This window comes from Cygnus olor, chromosome 4 (genome assembly GCF_009769625.2).
Source record: "Cygnus olor isolate bCygOlo1 chromosome 4, bCygOlo1.pri.v2, whole genome shotgun sequence".
NCBI classification, from domain to species: domain Eukaryota; kingdom Metazoa; phylum Chordata; class Aves; order Anseriformes; family Anatidae; genus Cygnus; species Cygnus olor.
Genome location: NC_049172.1, coordinates 14,456,259 through 14,477,939, shown reverse-complemented (window position 1 = coordinate 14,477,939; position 21,681 = coordinate 14,456,259). Strand labels below are relative to the sequence as shown.

General features: G+C 45.3%; 1 protein-coding gene across 1 annotated transcript in view; it reads left to right on the top strand.

Annotated features, from left to right (window-relative positions):
- EPHA5 (EPH receptor A5) overlaps nucleotides 1–21,681 on the top strand; it is a 198,413-nt gene that overhangs the window by 173,778 nt on the left and 2,954 nt on the right. The window contains 7 exon segments of the mRNA XM_040555646.1: nucleotides 3,552–3,613; nucleotides 4,432–4,641; nucleotides 6,478–6,549; nucleotides 6,551–6,628; nucleotides 11,356–11,386; nucleotides 11,389–11,548; nucleotides 14,573–14,728. Coding sequence (XP_040411580.1) covers nucleotides 3,552–3,613; nucleotides 4,432–4,641; nucleotides 6,478–6,549; nucleotides 6,551–6,628; nucleotides 11,356–11,386; nucleotides 11,389–11,548; nucleotides 14,573–14,728 — 769 coding nt within the window.

Genomic DNA, 21,681 nt, shown 5'->3' with positions numbered 1-21,681 from the left:
TTACAGGGTGAGGGATGCACATTAAAGTCTGAAGTTTTTGTTGGCTTCAGGAGAAGATGAGAGGGCACTTGGCTGAGTTCCCATGGGCTCACTGGGGCAGGACTCAGGGAAGGCGGAGAATTAAAGTCAATAAACAGCATCACCTTGTGTAGTCCTTTATGCATAAAAGCCTCCCTGTGCCTGTCTGTCCTGGACAGAAAGTTCCTATTTCTAGCCCTGAAGGGATGTGGGCTATTGGGCAGGAAGTGAGTGACGTTCCTGGATCCATAAAAGCTGCTGCTGACACGGCCTTGAGCCTTTCTGGCTGCCAGGGCCTCAGGGGATCAGTGGGAGTCCAACTTTTGGAGAGGATGTAACTCCCTAGTGAGCTGATTTTTTCTTAAAGCAGCCATCACTTCTGAAGGGCAAGGAAATGCTGGGGGCTTTGCTGCCCCACTGAAAGCCCTGGATTTGTTCTGGGGACTGGGGTTGGGAATAAATGCCAGAGGGAGGCTGAGGGAAAGCAGTAAGCGCAGCCATACGATCTGGCAGTTGCATTGAACACCTCGTGGCTCCGAATTTCAGATGTTTTCCTCAAAGATGAGTCAAAAATGGTGTAGAGGAGGAAGAAGGAATGCCTTGCTTTCCTGAGTTTCCAGAGAGTGGTCAAGGTATCAAAGGTAGCATAGATCCAGGTTTTAGCTCCCTGCAGAGACTTGAGTCCAGCAAGCCAAGGGGATTCTCTGCCTACCGTGCCCTGGGCTCTTCTGGCTGATGCTCCCTAATGGCTGTGTTTCGAGGTGTTTCCTTAGCAAGGATATAATCACAGGACCAGGATGGGTATTTAAGAGTCCCCTCTCCATCTGAGATCCTTAGCCCCCCACTTACATCCCCAGTAGTTCTCCCTCCATCTGTCCTGTTGGAGCTGTTCCCCTTTAGAAATCGCATTTGTTTAATTCGGCATTTATTGAGCCAGAGGTGAGGGGATTCAGCAGTTACTCAGCCTGCCTCTTCTTCAGTCCCCATTCCAAAGTAAATTGAATTTTTCCATGCAAACCATGGCAGCTTTTGCATGGAGGGGCTGGAAACCCTTTCCCTCCTTGCTGGACCAGAGCCACTTCTAAATTGGACTTGAAGCGACTGGGGTCTGGATGCAGGGGGTGCACGTACCCTGAGCTCCTCGTTAGCTCAGGAAATGCTTGTTTACCACACTTGAGATTTTTTCATCGGACATGCAACCCTCTGGAGCATCTTTTCAGCTTGTTTTCTTTTCTTCTGAATGTACCAAAACGACCGTTATGAATCCTAGACTGTGATGCTATCTCAAACCACTTTTTAACTTTTCTTTCCATTCAGCAAACCAGTCATTGCACTGTTGTAGGTTCAGATCTTTAGCATAAAATGTCTTTGATACATCATGATTTACTTTGGAAGTAGTGAAGTTGAATTGAATGAGTCCATTTTTAATTCTGAATGAGAATATCCATGCAGGGCCTTAATGCCATTTAACTAATCACTTCAAATGCCCACCTTTAGTTAATTTGGGTTAATTGTCTTCATTGTCCCCGTGCAGACAAGCCCTTAGCTTTTTCTGCTTTACAGAGGTAGCAGTCCTGTTTTCATTATCATCCTGCTCCATTGCTCTGACAATGCGTACGTGGGTAAGAATGACATCTGTGCACATTTTATGGCCCCGTAACACCAGCAGGAGGGAGCCCTGCTGACACAGAGGATCAGACCAGCCTGTTAGAAGGGCCAGTGTTTGCTTTTAATTTACTTTGTTGACAAGTTATTCTATTTGTGCCTTTATTTCCATGCTCTTGGATATGGGGCTAATTTATTCCACAATTACTGTCAACCTGCAGCAGTCAGATAATGAGACGTAAGCGCCAGAAGTCTTCTTTTCTTTTCTCGGATGGAAGCCCAAGGCAGGAACCCGAAGGAGGTCCCTCAGGGTGGTGTCATAACGAGATGCCAGTCATGCTGCAGTGCTGCCTTTAGGTGTTCGAGATAAGGGACCCCACGGTACAGTCAGTTTGCAGTCTGGCGTTAGACGGGGCACGTCATAAATAGCAGCACCGTCTCTGCAGAGATTTTATGACAGGTGACTTAAGGAACCTGGGTTTTACCTTAAATCACTCATTTACAGTGCAGAGAAATACCTTGCCAATGCACATACAGACTAAAAGCAGCAGCTTCGCCTCATTGCAACCCCAGTGGCTTTTCAGGATTATCATAACGGGAAGCTGCACTGCTGCAGGTTGGGGCAAACTTCTGGTAGAGAAGAGGTGCAATCACCAAACACTTGTTCAGTGTAGAAAGAGGGTACGTACATACGTGGGGTCTCCTTTCTTGCATAGCACACAGCATCTCCTCAGCCATGGAGGCTCTTCTGTGTGCTCAGCTCCATGTGGATGTGAGTCTGCCATCCTTGAAGATGGGGCCTGTAATGTCTGGGACACAGGATATTATTCGTGGCCCCAAGGTGCATCTCTCATTTCAAAAATAATACTTCTGGCAATCTTTGAGCTCAGACAATAGCTGCGGTATTAGCTTAAATAATTGAAGCAGCACAAGTCCCTTTTGCTGCGAAGGTAGTATCTGCACAACAATGAGTGGTTTGATTGACAAGTTCACAATTATCTTTATTATGTAGATAATTAAACAGTAAATTAGGCAAACAGTTAACACAGAGGGAAAGTGGGAAGATTAAGATCAATCTTAGTGGTAAAGCCTGAACTGGTTTTTAGGAGCATTTACCTTCACGTGCATGTTATGACATGTGGCAGCTCTCGTTGATCATTTTTACAAAAGACATTTATAATGCACTTTACAGATAATTGACAGCTCCTCTTTTGTCTGTGCTTCATGCTAGCTAATGCAAATTGATTTAAATAAAAAATAATTTACATGTTCTTATAAGATTTCATTGAATTTACAAGGGCTGGAGCACACCACATTAATTATTGCTATGCCATTGTGGCAAGCTAGCGAGAAATTAGATATAAAAACTGAGCAAAAACTATATATAATTACCATTAAAATGACTCGGGCATGAAAATTAATCAAATGGATTTGGAAAAACATTATTATTCCTGTCAACAATAGAATGCCAGGTCTTTTGTTAAGAACTTTTATTTTATTTTTTTACTACCTCATTGAATCAGTACAGTCCACATCTTGGGAAGAGATCTTGTTATTATTTAGGGAAGGAAAAAAGGAATCAGCACAGCAAAGAGCTTCCTGAAATTGTAGTTGCAGCAAAGCTGCTTGTGTCTCCCAGCACGCAGTGTTTGGTGCTCACAACCTCTCCAACAAATGTCATCCAGCCCTTCTAGGAGTTGATCCCCTGTCCATAATACAGCATTTCCCTTTCTTCCCCTCCTCGATTCTTCTTTTTCCATACCTGTGGGCAAGAAGTGTGGGCATCCTGCTGGGACAGTAGCGTCTCACTTTCGATTTACTGTTGCGCGGCTGTATATTCACATCAGAAGCATTATGAAAAGACCTTATTTTTGTTCATGTTTTTAAGTAAATTACCGCTAATGGTCTTGCACTCTTCTTTTTTCCAGGCAAACCGGTAATGATAGTGACAGAATATATGGAGAATGGCTCTCTGGATACATTTTTAAAGGTAACGTTTAGACCTTATTTCCAGGGGGATCTCGGTTAAAGTTGGTGCTCTTTGCAGAAGGTTAGCATCAGTGAAGATGTTTGCTGGGTGCTCATCCAGCCATTACTGCTGTCTGGAGGCTGGAGTAACTCGGTTACCTGTTTGGCCTCTATTTATACAGCTGATGAAGGACATGGTTTGTGCACTGATACAAACAGGTAACAAGAAATTGCAGACTGTTGTGTTCATTCTCAAAAGCAGTCTGCTGCACCAAAATGGTCGACTCATCCTGCAAATCTTGTTGATATTTCAAGAGCACATCCATGCTGCATCATGGCAAAACCCAGACATGTCAAAGCTTTTCAGGAAACGTAAGACCTAGAAAAGGGAGGATAGGGGACGTGGTTGGGACTGTAGTATAGTAACACAGGGAAAGCCCCTACCCCAGATACTCACACATGGACCTCTGCAGGTAAGATTGAGAAGCAACTTGGCATCGTCCAGTCGGCTGACTCAGAGATAGTCCGCCCTTGGTGTTTTTGTGCACAGAGCTACATGTGTTCACTCCCTGTAGCAATCTCTTCATCAGTCACTATTGGAAATAGCTCTCTCCTTGATCTCCAGTTAAAAGAACTACATTTCCTTAGCTTTGTCTCTAGAGATGCTTATCCAAACAATGAAACTTTGAAAAGCTTCATGGTCAGAGCATGAGAGTAATGAATTATTAATTTCCCCGTTTTTTCTTCCCTGGAGACTTGCCTTTGCATTTTTATTTGTGCACATTCGATGCTGAGGGTGCAGAGGCACTCAGCTGATCCAGTGTCTCCTTCCTTTTGCAGAAGAACGATGGGCAGTTCACGGTCATTCAGCTGGTCGGGATGCTGCGAGGCATCGCATCAGGAATGAAATACCTGTCTGACATGGGCTACGTGCACAGGGATCTCGCTGCCAGGAATATCCTAATCAACAGCAACTTAGTCTGCAAGGTGTCCGACTTTGGCCTCTCCAGAGTCCTAGAAGATGACCCTGAAGCAGCATACACTACCAGGGGAGTTATGGGGATAGTGAACAGAGGAAGAAAATGTATTCCTTGCCTCATTTTGGTATTCAGGCTTTTCGGCCAAGAGGTTTCTACAAATCTAGAGCCCCTAAACTGTGCATGAGGATTTGGCCAGGTGTTATCAGCTCATTCTTATCAGATCAGTTTTGCAAATGTCTGCACCTTTATAGTGAGGATGGCCAAAGCAAGCAGAACTTAGGGGAACCTGAGTCAATAGTGAACTCTGCAAAAGAGTCATACTCCCAGCTGTGTTCTGTCACCTCTGGTGAACACTGAAGGTCAGGAAGAGCAAGAGTGGGTGCTTTACTTAGGTACCTAAATATAGGTATTAGCCACAGTCTCCTGGATAATTTAACCCATTTAAAACATTGCCAAGCACATAATGCCTTTTGTTAATGAGGCACGTTTTCCCTTCCCATTAAGGGTAATTTTCCCCAGCCTGAGGAAGGGCTGCTCCAGCCTCGGTGCTCTGCCCTTCTCCTGTGGCAGGATCCATCCCTTCTGGCATCAGCTCACCTGTCCCAGCGTGAGGCCACACGGCCCCAGTGCCACGGAGAGGGGCTGCACAGGACCCATCCCCTCCAGCACAGGCTCTGGAGAAAGCCTCTGATAGTCGCGGCAGGTTGGCACGCCTCAGTGCTGCCTATTAACACATTTTTCCAAGGGTATTGTGATGGGAGCTCTCTGGGTCACATTCCCACTTCCTGCAGAGCTTTTTGCAATCTGGGAAAGATGTTTCAGCTCTTGGCAGTCGCAGCAGCCCCACGACGGGGCTCGGCGCACGGCTGGACCAGAGCTTCCCCGCAGGCTGGAGGGCTCTCATCCAGCCCTGCTGCGTCTGCAACGTGCTGCTGTGTGCTAATTGGCACTGCTGAGAATCTGGCCCTTCACTTAAGGCATGCACTGATAAGCCTGTGAATAAATAATTATTGGAAGACAGGACTTTTCCTAATTTGATTTTTAAATGTGTTCCAAATTCTACCTTTTTCTAATAACAAACAGGGAGATTTTGCAATATGTAGCTTAGCACTGAGAGGGAAAGATGTCACAGTAAAATACATTTTGATATAAATCAAGGGAGACAACTCTTTAAACCCAATGAGAAAAGTATTTCTTAATCCAAACCCTCTCCCCACCCTTCCTTCTCAGAGCTGGTCTGAAGTTTGATTTCTGAAATGGCAGAAAGGGGAAAAGGAACTACCAAAGCACATTTGACAGCTCTCGCTATGCCCGAGTAATAGTACTTAGACAATAAATGGTACAAAAGATAAACCACAGTGATCTGGGGGAGGTGGCACCGTTTTCAGTCCCGCAGCCGAGGCCAAGCTGGTCTTCGTGCACACAAATTTCCATGCCCACTGTGCAGATCTCTCTGCAGGCTTGGGACTGCATTGCAAAAAAAAGAAGGAAAAAAAAAAGGCATTACTTCCGCAGCAATTTGCATGAAGCTCTCATTAGATCAAAGTCTTCCCTGGCTTCAGAGCTGTCTGTTCCTCCCCCGCTCGCTCTTAGAAATGGAGGAACTGTATTCCCCTACCAACCAGTGCAACATAATTGAGATGTTGATCCTATACATGTCCCAGCATTCAAACAGCATTCAAACAACAAACCTTCAGGACAGCCAATTAGTAGGCAGCCTACAAATGCTTATGGGCTGAGATAATGTGGAAAGGGGCCCCATGCTGTCAAACAGATTTACTTTAAAATTCGATGTCTCTTTCCAGAGAGAAAATAACATCCCTCGGTGCTGTAAGAAGTGCTGTTTTGTCCTCTTTTGCATGTTATCTGCCCTCCTCTGCAATCTATTTATTTTCTTTTGTTCCAGGGAGGGAAGATCCCCATCCGATGGACGGCACCTGAGGCAATCGCCTTCCGGAAATTCACGTCGGCCAGCGATTGTCTGGAGCTACGGCATCGTGATGTGGGAGGTGATGTCCTACGGCGAGAGACCTTACTGGGAAATGACAAACCAAGATGTAAGCACGTGCAAGAGCTGCCGCGTGATGGGACTTCTGAGGGCTCAGTGTTTGTTCTGCAGTCAGAGAGACGGGATGGGGATGGAGGAGGACAGCTGCTGTAAAAATGTCTTTGCTCCCCATGCCAGGCAAAAGCCATCCTCCCGTTTGATGCTCTGTTTTTGCAGCAGCCCAGAGCAGAGGGAAATGTGTCTGCACGGAGGCAAGCCTGGTTCCCCCAGCAGACTGCTGGAGCTTCACTAATGCTGTTAGAGCTGGAGCCTGTCCCTGCTCTGCTTAATGACAAAGGTCTGCCAGGGGATAGATGCTGATAACTGGCAACATTTCAATTGTGTGTTCATACCCCTGCTGCCACGTAAAGCAGAAACTCAAGAGAGCCATGGTAAGGGCTTGTTTTTGCTGCACAAAAGCTGGGTGATTTGATCGAGTGATAGCAGTCCAGACTGGCAGTGCACAGAGTGCATCTCGGTCATCTTTGCATTGCTGATCTCGAGAGCAGTTTTGCTCCTTTTTTCCCCCATCCTTTGCTTTCTCTGTTGTGGATGTCTTTGAGTCTCTGTTAGTGCCAGCTCTCATTTGTTTGTATAGCACCCTTCAGGTGTGTTGCCTTGCTGCTGGGCCCCTGTTCCCCCTCAAGGTCACCCTCTGAAGCACCTCCAAACAGTGGCGTACGTGGGGACACTGTCACCCTCCTTACACTAGCTCTTTTCCCAACCTACCTAAGGATCTCATGTTCCTACTGCAAGACTTCCTCCTACCCTGAGCTCACTATAAGCAGCTGTCTTTATCTGATCCTAAAAACAAAATTAAGCCTGGGATTGCCAGATTTTCTGGGGCCTCCCCTTCCTCTTCACATCTCTGAAAAGTGTGGCATGTGGAATTCTCTCAGGACGCCAGCTAGTGCATGGCGTAGGGGGTCGCTGTGTGGCACACAAGGCCCCCAGAGGAGCTCTGTGATGGGGGGAAAAAACGCAGCCACTCTGCATATGGAAAACAGAGCCTTTCCTCATCCCTCCTGCTTTGTCTCTGCAGTCCTGCCACCCCTGGAAGCGCCATTCCTGGCTGGGCAAAGCAAGCACGTACTTGCTCTGCTGTGGGCTGCTTTTGTCCCCAGCACAACACCTGATGTTTCATCCTTTGTTTTTGAACAGCATCCCTGTCCCCTTGACATTCTGCCATTTTATTGGCAGCGGAGGCTCTGGCTGAGCCTTCTGTTTCTCCTCTGTTTTGTCTGTGAGCCTCTGCCATCAGTGGCTGTGACTACCTGTCACACGCAGGAGCTGCTGTCTCATCCCGACTGCTCGCCTTGAGTCCAGGCAAGGAGACGAGCAGTGCCTTTGAGACGGTCACACCACGTTTCTTGCCAGGGAGATGAGTGTGTTGTTTGGCTGAATGCCCCACCGCTCCTGCACCGCTGAGGCTGTCACATTTGTAGGGAGTTTGGTAAAGCAGCACATATCTGCTCAGGGATTTATCTCAATCAAATACGGAGGCTTTCTTCCATACCCTGGGTGGAGAGGGCAGTGATTTGCAGCCAAGCTTTTTTCAGTCGCACCAAGCACTATAACACAACCTTTGGTGCCGATGCACCAGCATGGTACGGATGCCGTTCATAAATGCCAGGCTGAAATCCTGGCTGGTTCCAGTGAGATAACTCTCTGTGGCCAGGAGGGTCCCTTGTCAGGTTAGTGACACTAAACATCTACACTTTGCAGAACTGTTGGGGAAAAAAAACAAACAAAAAAACCAAATCACAGATACCACTTTGTCCATTCTGTGGGGCATAGGGTGAATTTCCCACCTGAGAAGAAGAAGAAGATGGGGGAATGCTTTCTTTACAAGCAGGAAAGCAGAGAACTGGTGAAATGTTTGTGATCATCAGTTCCTGATCGGGCTTTGCTTAGGTTCTCTCTCTCCCTATAATACGTGTGTGTGGATGGTGGCAGCCAAGGAAACACGATTCAGTGCTGTGGCAAAGAAATGGTTCTCATGAGATTTGTGCCTTCTTCCTTCATCCTCTAAAGGCCTGTTCTTCTCCTTTCCTCCCCTCCTTGTGCTGGCAGAAGAACCAGCAGTGTTAGGTGTGTGTTGGCTTTTTCTGTGGAGGTCTAGGGAGCTCGGCTCACATGGAATTTCAGACTCCAATGCACAAGAGTTTTTGTTGTATATTTTCTAATTAAAGCACGTTGTCAGCACGACGAAGCAAAACGATTCTCACCATATTTCAGCCAGATTACTTTCGCCCCTGTTAAAGGAGGTGCCGTGCCAAATGGCAGGCAGCGTTGTAAATTCGAAAGCTACAAACCATGTTTTGAAGGTCGTTCTGGTGTCTAGAAGGCTTTCTAAAAATAAGCTTTGCACCACACGGTAAGGTTTTTATGCAGGAATTGAGAGGATTTTTGTGGCCTGTGTTACACAGGTTGGTAAGTAAATGATCACAGTGGTTGCTTTTTAGTCTTCAGACCGGTGGTTTTATGAAAACAGGGAGCTAAAAGAGTTACTTTGGTTTACTGGAATAGACTGTCTCAGGTCTTCCCTTTCCAAACATCCCCAGTTCAGTCACTTGGATCCGTAAGTGAATGGTGCTTGTCCAAAGAGGGTAAAAGGGATACAAAATGTCTCCTTTTATATACAAATTTTTGCTCATCAAGTCTTAAAAAGCAGTGGCACCAATGAACGAAGTGGCAAATGTGCTTTTTTTTGTTGTTGTTTTCTAAGTATTGAGTTTGCTTGCAAGGTTGCTACAGGTCTTTATTGCTTCATTCTTTTGCTCCTGTTACTGCCAGACCCTGAAGGCACCTTCAGAGAGAGGCAGGGAGTATTTCAGCATCCTAGCCCCTTGCAGCGTTTTGATACCATTTGCATTGTATCACCAGAACGAACGACATCCTGTAAATTGAGTTAACGCTATTGATTGTGATGTTACTGCCAGGAATATAAAGCATGCATAACCCCGTTGCAGATGTAGTTCAAGATATTCTGAGCTGGTTGCCAGCTGGTCTGCTAACCGTCTTGCTGCTATTTTCTTTCTGCTACAGCTGGGGGATGATCCGTTATTGTTATAAATACATATGCAGACACAGCAAATAATGTTCTCGTGGCTGTGCCACGCTGAGGCTTTTGTAGGGCGGTTGTAAATTTGAGGCCAGGGACCAGCTGAAAAGCGTGATGTGAGGAATAGACAATGCATATAGCATAGTATGGTGGGCCTGTTTTTTGATGCTGTGAGCAATCTGCAGATGAAATCACTTTGTAGACACAGGTTGGGTAGAGAGCGGTGCAACTGCTCCCCTGACAGATGAAATTTTAGATGGGTCTGTGTCAGAGCACAGGACTGCAGGTGTTGTGGCCAGACCTTCGGATGCCAGCACCCTTGAGAGATTACGAAGCTCACGTAGCCTCATCTGCTACATACATCCTCAGGGGATTCCAGTTTCCCACTGCTGCTGCTCAGCCTGCTCATTCCTGGGACTCCTCCACGTGGCAAAAAGCCATGTGGTGGAGGCTGATTTGAAAGTGATGCATGCGGTCTTGAATTTTGGAGCCTTCTGAAAAGCAATGCCATCCTGATGTGGCTCTGACTGATAGAAAGACCAAGAAAACAACTTACACACTAACCACAGAGCCGTATTTTTAAACACGGGATGTTTCCAAATCATGAGACAGTGCCCAGCATGAATGGCATTTGAGGCAGTCCTTGGAGCTGAGCAGCGAAGCGCTGTGGCTTTCCACATAGCGTTCCCCATCAGCAATAGCTGTGTCCGCCTCCATTTGGGCAGCGAGGCTTGGGAGTAGAGAGGTGAAGATGGGCTGCTAGGACCCTCCTGGCATGGACACAGACCTTTGTGGCCCGAAACAAGAGCTGCGTTCTTCTCAAAGTTGTTAAGGGTTCAAAATGGGCACTGCTGGGCTTGGAGTCCTGCTGTAAATCTGTCCAAAACTGGGGACAACAAGTTGTGTTATTCAATTCTGCCCTCATTTGTTCATTTGTGCCTTTCAGGAGTGCAGGCGGCACATGCGCATACCACTTGTTTTAAATGTAGAACCATAGATGGGTTGTGCTTGAAATCAGTGCAACAACCCTCCCGTTTTTAATTTACATACTCTTAGGCTGACATTTTAAATTCCTGGCAGAAATGTGGATGCAGTAAGAACAGCTAGACCCAGACAGTATTGAATGATATATGAGATGGTTGTTCTGCCTCTGCATTGAATCCATCCATCAATTAGCATTCAAAGTCTCTTTCGAAATACAGTCAGACTTTTATTACTGTAATACAAATTTGTGGTCTAGCACATGCCTTTTCATTTAAAAAGAACCAACGTCTGAATAAACAAAATCACTGCGCTCCAAGACGATGCCAGAAAGCCCCATAGGCTGCTGGTGGGGGACCACAGCAGGCTCTGGGAGTTTCCTGGTGTGACCTACAGACCTCAGCTGAGATTCGGACAAGTGCAACCTGAGATCTGACCCACTGGTTGCCTTGAATTTCCAGGCTCATTTTGCAGTGACTGAAAATGAGTTATTCGACCCCCATTCCGTAGAAAAAATTGAAAGATATGGAGTTTACTTGATTTGCGTCTTGAATGCAGAAAGGGGGAAGAATTGGTTGTGTGTGAGCGTATTGCTGGACCCCAGTTCTCTATTCAAACCAATTTGCGTTTGGGAAAAAGGTTAAGAGAAGGAAGGAATGGCAACCTAGCAGCCTTGTGTTTGTCTCCCGCAGGTGATTAAAGCCGTGGAGGAAGGCTATCGCCTGCAAGTCCCATGGACTGCCCTGCTGCTCTCTACCAGCTAATGCTCGACTGCTGGCAGAAAGACCGCAACAGCAGGCCCAAGTTTGACGAAATTGTCAGCATGTTGGACAAACTCATCCGTAACCCAAGCAGCTTGAAGACGCTGGTTAATGCATCGAGCAGGTACAAAATCAGGCCAGAACCATTTCTCAGAGCAAGATTCTTGTCTGAATACCCACCCTGGTGTTGAATTACCACTTATTATTTGCCTGCGCACATCCGCGGGTGGATGTTCCCTCCAGCTTCATTATGTCCAGGGGAGTTTTCCCAATCAACTTTTTCTGTTAAATTGGCAGGCAGGTCAGCAATTCAGTTACTCTATAAATGTAGTGCTGCTGCCACAAAGAAAATTACTGTGGCCTGCCTTTCAGAAACTGGAGTTTCAGCACTATTATAGGTCTATGATAAAGCTACCTGTGCTCTACCCCAAGGTTAGAGAGAGCAGGACTGAGTAGACTACTGAAGTAGATAGTAAACACCTCTCAAATTATCTGCCTGTTGACTTTATCTTGTATACCAATGAGAGAGACTCTGGGGGAAACTTAGGATGTGCAAAGCTCCAGATGTCCAAGTGCATCCTCCCGCAAGTGTTCCAAGCGCGTTAGCTGCCCCCTCCAGTTCTGACAGTCTTTGAAATTGCGAGAGGATCTCTGTGGTTACCAAAGAGCCACACACAAATGATTTGCTAAAACCACATTAAATGAATCAAGCAGCCGTGTGGCAATTCATTTTGAGTTTCACTAGCTACACAGCTACAAAAGGGGAAGTACAGTCAAGAAATTAAACTGTACTTGGAAAAAAAAAATGAAGATATTCAGATTTTTAGTGAGTTTTAGCAGTGGTCTCTCCACCACACTGGAGTCTTGGAGAGGCTTTTGTTTTTTCATCATAAGCACACAAGTATAACTTCTGAGCCATCTGTGCTGCTAATCACTCAGTCCCTCACAAGGTCATGAAGGAGTGATGTATATAAATCATTGCTGCTTCACTAATGGCAGTGGAGTTCCCCTTATTAACCTGGAAGAGAGAGGCCCATCAGAAAAGCTTATTCTCAGAGGATTAAAAAAAAAAAAAAAGACATGTTCCCATGCATGACGTGTCATGCATTAGAAGAGAAGAAACATGAAATCTTCACAATTTCATTTTTAAATACCAAATAGATCCGATTCCTCAGGCTATTTTACATGCATCATTAACCATATGAAGAAGAAAATGAAGAATGTCCTGTATTAGCATTAGTTGTAATGTTAGTCCCAGCAAACCTGCAGGAAAAGGTTATGGCAGTACAGAATGGGATGTTTCTCTTTTATTTTCAGTTGAGAACAGTCATTCTTAAGGCCTGTTAAGTAGTGGTATGTACTGTTATACCAAACTGTTAGGCAGGAAAAGATGAAAATAGGGAGTAAACCATCTCCTTGAGCTGCTGAGCACTTTGCTGATGTTTTATTCTACTAACAGGTCCGTGCAATTCCAAACCTCTCCTTTTCAAAGGCTCTGTGGGTATATTCAGGTGGATGGAGTACCTGAACAGCCAGGCTTGGGGCTGTGTTTCTATAATCACAGATTGCCTGCCCAGACCACAGTAATTGTGAATGAATCATAATTTCAACATACAGCAGCTGTAAAGGATTTTTTATATATGAAATGTATTCTTTATGGAAATTCTCATTAATGCAAATAAGGGAGGAAGTCACTCTCTACATTACAGTGTGTGCGTATCAGTAGGTACCTCCTGACATTAGTGATGAAATTCCACTTCTCATTATGATTGCTTAGGAGTTTTGAATTCCTCATGTGTATAAAACGTTATGGGAAGCCATTATGCTCTTGGTACTGCAAGTGCTCACATTTATTGGACCCTTCAGCATTGCTATTAAATAAACAAATAATACTAATGTGATCATAAAATATACGAAGATTCCTGAAGTGCTATAACAATATAATATCCTAGCTCGCCTTCCAGTTGAAAATCTCTCCAGTGTAATTCTCTCAGTCAGAGGCTGACCCAGCAAACACTTTTACCTGTGGGTAATAATCTTTATGCAAGGCTTACGTTAGCTGGATGTTGTGGTTTACAAAACGGGGGAAATCTGCTTTCTCTCCTGGCTGACCTTGGACAAGCCCCTTCGCACTCCACGCATCATTAGTAGAGTGGTGGACCCGCACACAACACGGGTCACTCGTGCCAGGTATTGTACTGGTGTTTCTGCCACAGCGAAGGGTTGTATCTTGCCCGAATCGCTGCTTCCGTGTGCAGCATAACTGAGCAGGTAGCAGTTGCTGCTGCAAGGTCTGAGCAAAGGTATGGGAGCAGGAGTCTCCCTCTGCTTCCAGGGCTGAGCAGGAGCCCTCACTGGGAGGTTGACGCGTGGTTGGAGCATTGCTGCTCTCTGCAGGGCTTGGCGGATGCTGCCTGCATCCAAAATCCTGGCCTGACTCTGCAGGAGCAGCCCCTGAAGTGTTAACAACAGCCTGCCATTGACGGCTGCTGCTGGGACATGTAATTTGGGTTTCGGTTTCCAGGCTCTGGGCTGTCTTAAGTTAATTATGAGCTTTAAAGAAAGAGGAGGAAAACAGGGCAGGAATAGTGAGACCGAAGACCTTGAAGGAAGAGCGCCAGGGAGTGTCTCGTAGTGCTTGTTTGTGAGAAGTAACGGGGACGGATGCTAACCCTCTCCTCTGCTGAGGCCAACTCTTCCGCTTTCAGTCCCTGAAAAGCAGGCGAAGTTGAAGGTGAAGCGATGTATTTGATACATAGTGAATCTTGCCTAGCTAACCTGTCATAATCATTTAGTTTATTCCGCTGACTAAGACGGTTGGGAGATTTTGGAAGCTTTTACACTGGCCTTTCTGAAACAGTGGTAAAACTGACAACTTTGGGAAATCCCACATGGGGCTCATAAGAGCATGGTGCCCTCCACCTCATTTCATTTGTGCTGTACTTCCAGGGTAAAGTCAACAACTTTGTATGAGACAGAAAAATCATTGCTCAGCAGGAGTCTGCTGGGAGGATTTGGGCTTCAGCAATCACCGAAAATGCCACAGAAGAGCCATCTTTACTGTATGAGAACATGAGCAATTGTGTCGTGTTGGGTGGATCATGATGCTGACTCTCTTTGCTTCTCTTGTTTCCCCTTTTGTCTTCAGAGTATCAAATCTGTTGGTAGAACACAGTCCGGTGGGGAGCGGTGCCTACAGGTCAGTGGGTGAGTGGCTGGAAGCCATCAAAATGGGCCGGTACACCGAGATTTTCATGGAGAACGGATACAGTTCAATGGACGCCGTGGCTCAGGTGACCCTAGAGTAAGTAGTTTCCAGATCCTTTTCACCTCGTGTGTTGGAGCTGGGGAGGGAAACAAAGTGTTCAAAAACACTAGCGAGGAGGCTGCAGAAAGGAAACCATTACCCTTTGTTTCCCAGTCAGCAGTTTCTCTTTTAGCATCTGTATTGATGATAACAAGCGCAGGCAGGACTAAAACTTACCCTTACTACATGGCAGCCAGTACTTTGGCTCCTTCACTCACAGAAATTAATGCCTGAGTTTGAATAATTGACAAGCTGTCCTCTCAACATAGTACTGGTTTATTGTTCAAGGTTATTGACAAATGAAAAAAACAAACCTACTAGTAATCTTATAGGAGCTACAGGCCCTGCTGAGGTATACTGGATTAGCTGGTTGCAGAGTAGACCCAGGCTTAGCCAAATGGACAGTTAGGCCCAGTAAAGTATGGAAATACTTTTCAAGGTTACTGTAACAGAAATAAGAGTAGATACAAGCCATTGCCAACAGAAGACCATCGGCAAAACCCACAGCTCTAGGGGACAGGCTCCCTGGCTGAGACTCTTTCTTGTGAACGTGCCCTTGGTTTTTGCACGGGTGTATGACTGCAGTTGGGGTGACAGTGCTAAAGCAACTTGGTGAATACCTCGGGGCTGTTGGTTATGCTCCATCTTTCATTGCTTGTCTTGCTTGTGTAATTTTCTGTACTTTCTTCCTGCCTCTTACTCAAACTTGCCCCAAAGCCTGCCTTTGCGTCTGGGTTTACTTGAGCTTAGGTTATTGCAGACGTTGAGGCAGAATGCTTGGTGCTTTGGAGGAGGTAATGGCTCCTCCAGCCATGTGCCAAAAGCCAGTGTGCGTGCAGAATCAGTGCAGAGGATTTGGAATAAAGCAGGAAAAATCCCAGTGCCCCACAGAACTGCAGTGTTTCTCCTGTCTGCCACAGGGCTTGCTGTGGAGTTCAGCCTTCAGGGTAGGAGATCCTTTGCACATGTTGCAGGTTGGTAACACCCCCATAGAGGTCAATTTTGCATTAACGGACAAATCATGCATGGAGGGAGTGCAGGCGCATCTCTTCTCCCTCTCAGATTTTATTTGCTCCATCCACGTGCCCAGTATTTATCCCTTACACTTGTATTCATCCAGCCTAACTTCAGGCACTCACATGAAACCCCCAAGCTAGGGATGAAGTCCTTTCTAGGAGTGAGGGTGCTTGGATTTCTACCTAGTTCATTTTTTGGGTGCCTGAGACTCTTACACGCCTTTCTCAGCCAAGTTCTACAATTGCGTGTCCCATTCCTTTGGCTTCCGAGGACTCCACAGTTCCTCACCTACTCATCTGATAAGGCATTGCCCAGAAACACCAGGCTTCAGGACCCCGTTTGGACTGATTGACACCCTTTGACCAAGGAAGAGGTCCGTCCCAGGGTAGGCAGGAAGGACCTAGCCAGGTGATGGGTGAGGAGGATAGAATGAGGCAGAAAATGAGAGAAAAGCAAAAGGTTGGAGCATTCCCCTCTTCTGTACCACCTTAATCTTAGAATCAGAGCAAGTTCTGGTAGGAAATGCAGATTGTCTAAAACACATCACAGGCTTGTTGCTGTTGGCTGAATTAGCCATATCAAAGAACACAGTCGGTTTCACAAGAACTTCCAGTTTGTTCCTGTTTATAACTTCATGCAACTTCAAGAGCTCTAAAAGGAAATGCTTAGATCAAAAGTGAATTGCTTTGGTTTGGGTCAGAAGAAAATGTTGTGTTCAACCCCAAATTAATGAGCATTTTTGCCACTTGTTTAGCTTTATAACAGTCTTAGCATCCCTCTTCTTAGCACACTGACAAAACTATTTCTACCTCACCTCTTGGAGTGAGGTACATTTCCCCCAATTACGCAAAGTGCAGTGCATTGTGATATGTATACTAAGTATTCCTTGGGTTGCACATCTGTGTTTTATAAATAATAGAAGGGACTATTATAACTGTGCCAAATACCCACCTTTTCTTGGATGTAACATTTCAGATCGTGAAATGGATCTGCTTAATTAGACTTAAAATGTAAATACTTATCTCTATTTACTCTTTGTGTATTTCAGAAATTCAAAACTTTCTCCCCAGAATCTTTCCAGGCTGCCCAAAAAGTACTTCAAAATGTTTTTTCGGATTGCCAGTGAGGCCAAGATATCCATTGTCCTTTACAGTTCTAGCCAGAAGGGCGAGTTGTTTACGTCCTTCAAATAACATTATAGCTGCCAGAGATGCTCTGAACCTCACCAGCCACAAACCACATCTAAGACCCCCTCCGCAGAGTCCCAGGATGTTCTCAGTAGCACAAATGTCATTTTACTCTGGTCCTTTACTGGCCCCAATGGAGATGAGATGTCTGAGCTGCTCAGCTTCAGCTTTCTTCCAGGCTTTACAGCAGCAGAGCAGGCAGAAGAACTGATGCTTGAGAGCCTTGGGAGCTTTGGGAGATTTTTTTGAAGCTGGAAGGAGACGTTTCATGAATCCATCTTGCATTTCACTGACTTTCTTCTGTTGAAACTGAAAAAAGGCAAGAAGTTGAAATGCTTCAACTTCGCGTACTAGGTGAGGGGCTGTGTGAAGGAGAATTGCAGGAAACAAAATTGGCTATGAAGGTGTATCCCACAGGTAGCTCCACTGGCTGTATTCTGGCTAGTTTAATGCTAGCCTCCAGAAGAAAGGTATCATTGCCTCCCTGTGTAGTGTTCAGCCTGGATTTGTTCATCCTCTCAAGGCTGAGAACAAACCCTGAGACAGCTGGTATGGCCATCGCCAGCTCCTATGATAATCCATAAGGAACGTGCATAAACTGCTGATTTGACTCCTGAAATGTGCTGGGAGGCTTTTTCATGTGCAGTGACACCATACTTGTACAAAAAATTCATCACTGCACTGCACAAATCCACCAGATTCCCACCTGGCAAGTTTAGATAAGTTTCTGAGCTGGTTCCTGCTATTTAGTTATCCAGTATTTGCTAGCAAATAAAATCTCCTCCAGCCACCTTGGACAGAGACGCTTAGGCAGGCTTGGGTCTTGACCTGCACAGTCCGTGCTCCTTTGCATTGCAGTTGTGGCTTTGCAGAGATCTTGACCCCACTTGGGTCTGTTTTGGGGAAAACTGTGGAAGGTTCATTAAGCCAGCCAGCCAGCCAGATCAAGAAATCTGTGGTCTCGCTCAGACTTAGTGAAGAAGGCAGAAGCCAGACTCTCAGCCACTAAAATAGGAGAAACTGCCATAGATTCCAGGGACTTAAGAGGAAAGGTGTCCCAAACTTAAGACCTGAACTGTGTTCTCTGGATGTAAACTGGCAGATTGCCCTTAAAATCAACAGAGTAAGGGACAGAAATGTTTACCTGGCTTCTGTGGGGCACAGTTGAGAGTTGTGTGGGTTCTCCAGAGATTCTACGGGGAAGAAATAAACATTGGAACAAGCAAAGTTCTTTAAAGGTTAATATATTTGGGGTTTTGTTTTTCTGGAGATTTCATTTTTCTCTCCCCGTAAAAGGAAACAACAAAACATTTTGTACTCTGCAAAATGAGAATTCAGGTTAAATGTTCCTTGTCTTTTTTCAATAGAGGCAACTGTTCAATATAGTCCAGAGCTGGGACTTGGGGGGATCAGGTTGAAAAGAAGATCTGAAAATGTGAAAGTAGCTTTCTTTCCCCAGATGATATCAGTAAAATATTCTTTACAATTTAAGAGGTTGCCTTCAAATACCATCCAAAATGATATTCCCCAAATTCAAACTATGGAGGAGACATGTGGAAATTAGGTGGAGAAGGAAGAACTGGATATCCCTGCCAGAAAATGCAGAAAAAAAATATGATGAATGTATACTTCTAAAATCTCCTGGAAAAAAACTGCTAGTTCTGTAAGAGAGGGGATGGATGACACTATCATGGGACTGGTGGCAGTGGGCACCCAGCTTGTGGCCTCTTTATGGGACCTGGTTGAAATAGTAGATGTTCAGCGTTTTTGAAAATCCCCCCCAGCATGCCAAGCAAAATCCCATTTACCCCCTTGCTTCTTTCAAAGTAATGGTTTAATGCATTTATTCCAGAGAAGAGTAGTGCTAGTGACAAATTTTAGGAGAAAAAATATTAAAAAGCTAAAAACGGTGAATATCGCCCCAAGTCCTGAGCTCTGCCTGCTTAAGCAAAGACCTGAAATGTATGTGTTCAAACAAAGAGTGATTTCTACATTTAGCTCTAATTCTTGCAAAGGGACGAATCACCTTGTGAAAAGTGGAGCCTCACCCTCCACCCCCTCTTTCCAACTGGATATCAGACTTGAAGGAAACCTTTCCAGTGGACCAGACCTGCTCTTTAAACTTGTGGACCACCTAGTGACTTTGAGTGTGTCTGGAGCTCTTTCAATCACTGCAAGAATACTTTACCAGGACAATGCTCAAGAATAGATAGATCCATGACATGAGTTTCAGTCTGACATTTGACTGGACCAATTACTAACAAAATGTGGACTGCATACTTACACCTTTTGAAAGATCTGTACTCACTGAATCTCAGGACACCCTGTTGTTTGTTATTAGATGAAGAGCTCTGAATATTTGTAATAATATGTGCTGTGTTGCTTTGCATTGTATTTTTTCTTATAAAATAAAATTATTTATTAAAAGTTATGCTGGATGAAGAACGTTTAAGAGTTCACCTGCTCTAGATACTTATTCTTCACCTGAAATCTCAATCCTGGGATTGTGATATCGCATCTGCTTCTGAACAAACCAATTCTTGAGTCGTAATCAAGTAGAATGGGAATAATGAATAAGAGCAGATGAACTCTTAAAAAAATAAATCCTAATCTCATGCAAAAGTCCCTAGCAAGTGGATTCCTCTCTCTTTAGCATCTTCTGAAGGTCTTTGAGGTTCTTCTTTCCCCTCATTCAAACTGACAACTACTAACTCCGGAGTAGTGCCAGTCTGCATGGGCCATTTTAGATTTACACCACACGAAGAATGGTGAAAACTACTGGAATGGGAGATGAAATGCAAAACAATTTGTGGTAGGTTGATGGCTTCCAGCCATGGAGATCTTTCAGGAACATGTCCCTTTCTCTTGCATGATTAACGGGGTGGTGAGGGAGGTTGTATTTATGTGGCGATCCAGTCCTAGCCTACACTGTGTTTGACAAACTGGTCCATGGTGTATAAGTAGTTCTGTTTGTAAATAAAATGTTTTAAATATATTTCTTACAACGTGGAGACCATGAATTCAACCCCTGCAAAACGGAGGATATTGCAGTTAAGGGGATACTGTGTTGTCCCTGGCACATTGGAGCCGGGCTTTCATGCAAGGACATGGTAAGAGCACAGCATGCGTACGGCTGTATACAGGCTGTTTGGAATGGGCTGACACCAATTTGTCCCTTTATTCACTTGGCTTTTTGGTTAACTGAAGTCGGTCTCTTAGTACTGTGTTAGCATGTGATTTGAGTTCCTCTGTGTTTCCGTTTTCAACCCTCTGTGAAAAAAAAAGTGAAAAGGGGCAGGGGGGCACTTCTCCCTGAAACAGGACTAAAAGTTGTCTTGTTGCTGCAGGTCAAGTATTTTGAAGCAGGGAGACCCCGTGGCACATGGGTGCCCGTATTTTCACAGCCTCGAGGAATGCCCGTGCCGCTGCTACCGCGGCACACACAAACCCAGCGTCTGGGGTAGGGACACTTGCATGGTGAGGTGCAGCCTGGATGCTGACTGCAAGTGTCGTCTGCCTCCTCCTCGGCAGGGGTCCCAGATGGGCCTTTTCTTGCAGGGAAGTGCACGTGTCCTGTCACTCTCCCAGACCTTTCCAAAGCCCGTGTAGATACCCCTGTACATCTCCAGAGCTAGGCCTGGTGGTATTACCCATTGGCTGTGGTGAAATAGGTCAAGCAGCACTGGACTGGATTTTTAGAACAGCTGTGTTGCAACTCTTTGGCACAGAAGTGGATTTTGTCCCCAGAGTGGCTGTTTTGTGCACCCAATTTTGTTTAAAAACTGCCTTCTGCCTTTTGCTGCTTTAAGTCCAGTGGTTCGGCCCTGGATGCATGGGAGGCTGCAACATGCTGCAAGTCACGCCTGAAAACGGGAATTAAAGCTCCTGCATTCTCAAGGCATTTTGGGGGAAGTTTTGTTGCTGGCTTGGCAAAGCGCAGGGTGGCTTTTGAGTAAAGCTGCTGATTTTATGCTAGGTGACTGGCTCAGGAGTTGTTGTCTGGGTTAGCCTTATGGTTGGTCTTTGTGGAGGCTGCACGGAAGTTTTTCCCCTCTCTGAGGAGTCCCCACACTTTTGGCCAGTGGCTCCACATTTGAGAGGATTCAATATTCAAAAAATAGTCTAGGTCCCCTGGTGAGCAACTAATGGATTGAAACTAGAAACTCGTTTTTCTTCTCTCTCTTTGTGCCTCCCTTAAATCAATGAGGCTCTACTCAAGGATATTGGGTTATGGTGGATGCTATAAGGAGAAAAAAAAAGCTCTGTAGTGAGTAAAACCTGAAATGGTACATGGATCCTTTTGATCAGGAAGCCTGCTGCAATGCCAGAGAGTAGGGACTTTTCCTTGTTAGATTGACTGAGCTGTGTATGAAATGCAAACACATACATGCCTTGCTGATAGTTCCAGGCCGGCTTTTCTGCATAGTGTGCGAGAGCAGAGGGATGATATCAGAAACAGTATATACGTGAAATATGTGGTGTTGGATTTTCAAAAGAGCTCAGCTTGCACTTTAGATACCTGCAAAAATAGCTGAACTTTCAAAAAGTAACAGCAGAGCAGCACACAGCAGGGGGGAAAGACGGATGTTGGCTCTTTTAAAAATCTGGCCCTATACTGTTTTTTCGATCTTTGGTGTGAACTTCCAACTGTGCTGTGTACATAAAATAAATTGCATGTAACAATAGTATTACTACATTTTCCTTCATTATTAAGATTGCTTGCTGAACTAGTTTCACAATTCAGTG